At 51.3% G+C, this 2,612-nt stretch overlaps 1 protein-coding gene across 1 annotated transcript; it reads left to right on the top strand.

The window, feature by feature from the left end:
• Nucleotides 1-240: 240 nt before the first annotated feature.
• Nucleotides 241-2,393, top strand: LOC122435903 (polyadenylate-binding protein 1-like 2). The gene has a single exon (XM_043459997.1). The coding sequence runs from the start codon at nt 374-376 to the stop codon at nt 974-976; it is 603 nt and encodes a 200-aa protein (XP_043315932.1). The 5' UTR covers nt 241-373; the 3' UTR covers nt 977-2,393.
• The last annotated feature ends 219 nt before the right edge of the window (nt 2,394-2,612 follow it).

The raw sequence follows: 2,612 nt of genomic DNA, 5'->3' as shown, positions 1-2,612 counted from the left end.
TGCGGCGGCGGCGGAGGCTGCGGCGGCGACCGTGGCAGAGGCGGTGGCGGAGGCCTCCGTGGCGGAGGCGGAAGCAGAGGTGGAGGCCGAGGCCTCAGTAGAGGAGGCAGTGGCGGAGGCCACCCTGGGGGAGGCGGTGGCAGCCCTGGCGGAGGAGGAGGCGGAGGCCGCCCTGGCGGCAGCGGCCGTGGCGGTGGTGGAGGCCAGTGAGGCCGAAGCCGCCGCGGCGGCAGAGGCTGCGGCGCCCGTTTTGGGGGAGTCGGATGCGGATGCCATTGCGGAGGTGGAGGCGGCGGTAGCGGCGGCGGCCGCTGCAGCCGCGGATGCAGATGCGGAAACGGGCGGGGGCTCCGAAGGGAACCCGGACTTTCCTATGGCCTCGCTGTACGTGGGCGACCTGCACCCTGAGGTGACAGAGGCAATGCTGTATGAGAAGTTCAGCCCGGCCGGACCCATCCTCTCCATAAGGCTTTGCAGGGACAAGATCACCCGCCGCTCGTTGGGCTATGCGTATGTCAACTACCAGCAACCGGTGGACGCCAAGCGGGCCTTGGAGACCCTGAACTTTGATGTCATCAAGGGCAGGCCGGTGCGCATCATGTGGTCGCAGCGGGACCCCTCGCTCCGCAAGAGCGGAGTGGGCAACGTCTTCATCAAGAACCTGGGCAAGACCATCGACAACAAGGCTCTGTACAACATCTTCTCGGCGTTCGGCAACATCCTGTCTTGCAAAGTGGCCTGCGACGAAAAGGGGCCCAAGGGCTATGGGTTCGTGCACTTCCAAAAGCAGGAGTCCGCGGAGCGGGCCATAGATGCGATGAATGGCATGTTCCTGAACTACCGCAAAATTTTCGTTGGGAGATTCAAGTCGCATAAAGAACGAGAGGCCGAAAGGGGAGCCTGGGCCAGGCAATCCACCAGTGCTGACGTCAAGGATTTCGAGGAAGACACCGATGAGGAGGCCACCTTGCGATGAAAACATCCCAGGAGCGAGCCAGCCAGCAGAGCCAAACCTTGGCTCCCACCCGGTTTACAACCCCACCCCCCATCCCATTCTCCCCAACCCACCAGCAGTGTATTGTATTGGGAGTGCAGGTCTCTCTCTCACCCCTTCCTTCCTCCTTCCTTCACTCCACCTCTGCCTTCCTGTTTGTCCGCCTCTGTGTCTCTCTTGACTTCCCCCTTCCCTCCCCTCCCCTCCCCCCACACCCACCTTGGGTGTTGTGAATAATCTTGCTAATCTGTGCCACTTGATAGTTAAAGGCTGCCTCTTCTCCTTGTGGTTTGGTTTAAAAAGCACTTTCTCTCTTTGTTTATTGCACAGGTGATGCAATGTCATGGTAGAAACATCAGGAAGGAGAAGGAAATCAGATGAGGGAAAACCAAGAGAGTAATTGCTCCCCATGACCCTACTACCCGGAGACAACCACTTTTACCATTTTGGTGTGCTGTTTTCCAGGCTCTCTTATCTCCTTCTCTCTCACCCTTCCTCACCTCCACCCCGCCTTCCCTTTTAACACAGTGTTATAGAATGGTTCATGTATGTGGTGTTTCTTAACCTGCTTTTTCAAAAACTAAAACCAAACAAATGTCAACCCATTGAACTTCTTTCCGTGTTATTCAACAGGCTTGAGAAAGGTCATCTTCAGTGCCTGCAGAGTGTATCTATGGACCCTAACATTTCTGTAATCATTGCCACATTGTTGGACATTCAGGTGGTGCCTAGTTCTTTCCCTGTGTTTAAACCCAGCACTGTGTATACTCTGATGAGTGAATTCTTCCTTGTCAAGCCAAATCTTTGCTAGTGTACAGGATGTTCTTAATTGTGGACTTGCAGGATCCACATGTGGACATTTTAAAGACTGTTCCTGTGTGTTGCCAAATGGCCGTTTCATAAGCATTGTACCAATTTGTATTCATGCCAGCCACCTCAACTAGTAAAAATAGTATGCCCATTTCCCCTGCATAGTCTCCTGGTCACTGTAATTGGTGTGTGTGTGTGTGTGTGTGTGTGTGCATGCCCGCACACATGTGTGTGTGTGCGTGCGCGCGCATGCGTGTGCCTGCGTCTTGGCCCACTTGATGGTTGTTTTGCTGAATTTAAATACTGTTTATCACCTCCTTTCCCTGAGCCCACTTTCTGCTCTTTTCCCCATTCTCAGAAAAATAATCCAGCTTCATTGTAGGAAAAAAAAATCACAAAGTAGACAAGTCAACAGAAGAAAATTAATGTCACAAGTAATCAATCTTAATGATCACCCATACCTCCCTGAATCATTCATCTATACCTGCCCAGTATTTTTCATGTGATATATATGTGAATTGTAATGTATATACTGTTTCATTATCTGCTTTTTCACAATAAATATATGATATAAATAGATATAGATGTATAGATAGATATTATTGAACTTCTTTTCATGTCATTAAATATTCTTCTAAAATAGTTTCCGTGGCTGTTTAGTATTCCAGGGAATGGGCTAGATAGAGGAACAGATAGGTGTATACATCTATATCCGTATGTAGATATAAGTAAGTAAGTAAGTGTAGTCGCTCAGTCGTGTCTGACACTTTGTGACCCTGTGGACTGTAGCCCACCAGGCTCCTCTATC

The sequence above is a fragment of the Cervus canadensis genome, chromosome X (assembly GCF_019320065.1).
Source record: "Cervus canadensis isolate Bull #8, Minnesota chromosome X, ASM1932006v1, whole genome shotgun sequence".
NCBI classification, from domain to species: Eukaryota; Metazoa; Chordata; class Mammalia; order Artiodactyla; family Cervidae; genus Cervus; species Cervus canadensis.
Note: the sequence above shows the minus strand (reverse complement) of the source record. Positions and strands in the feature narration are given on the sequence as shown.

What these genes read in the sequence shown, in the direction of transcription:
- LOC122435903 (XM_043459997.1), top strand. Translation starts at nt 374, where the DNA reads ATGGCCTCGCTGTACGTGGGCGACCTGCACCCTGAGGTGACAGAGGCA.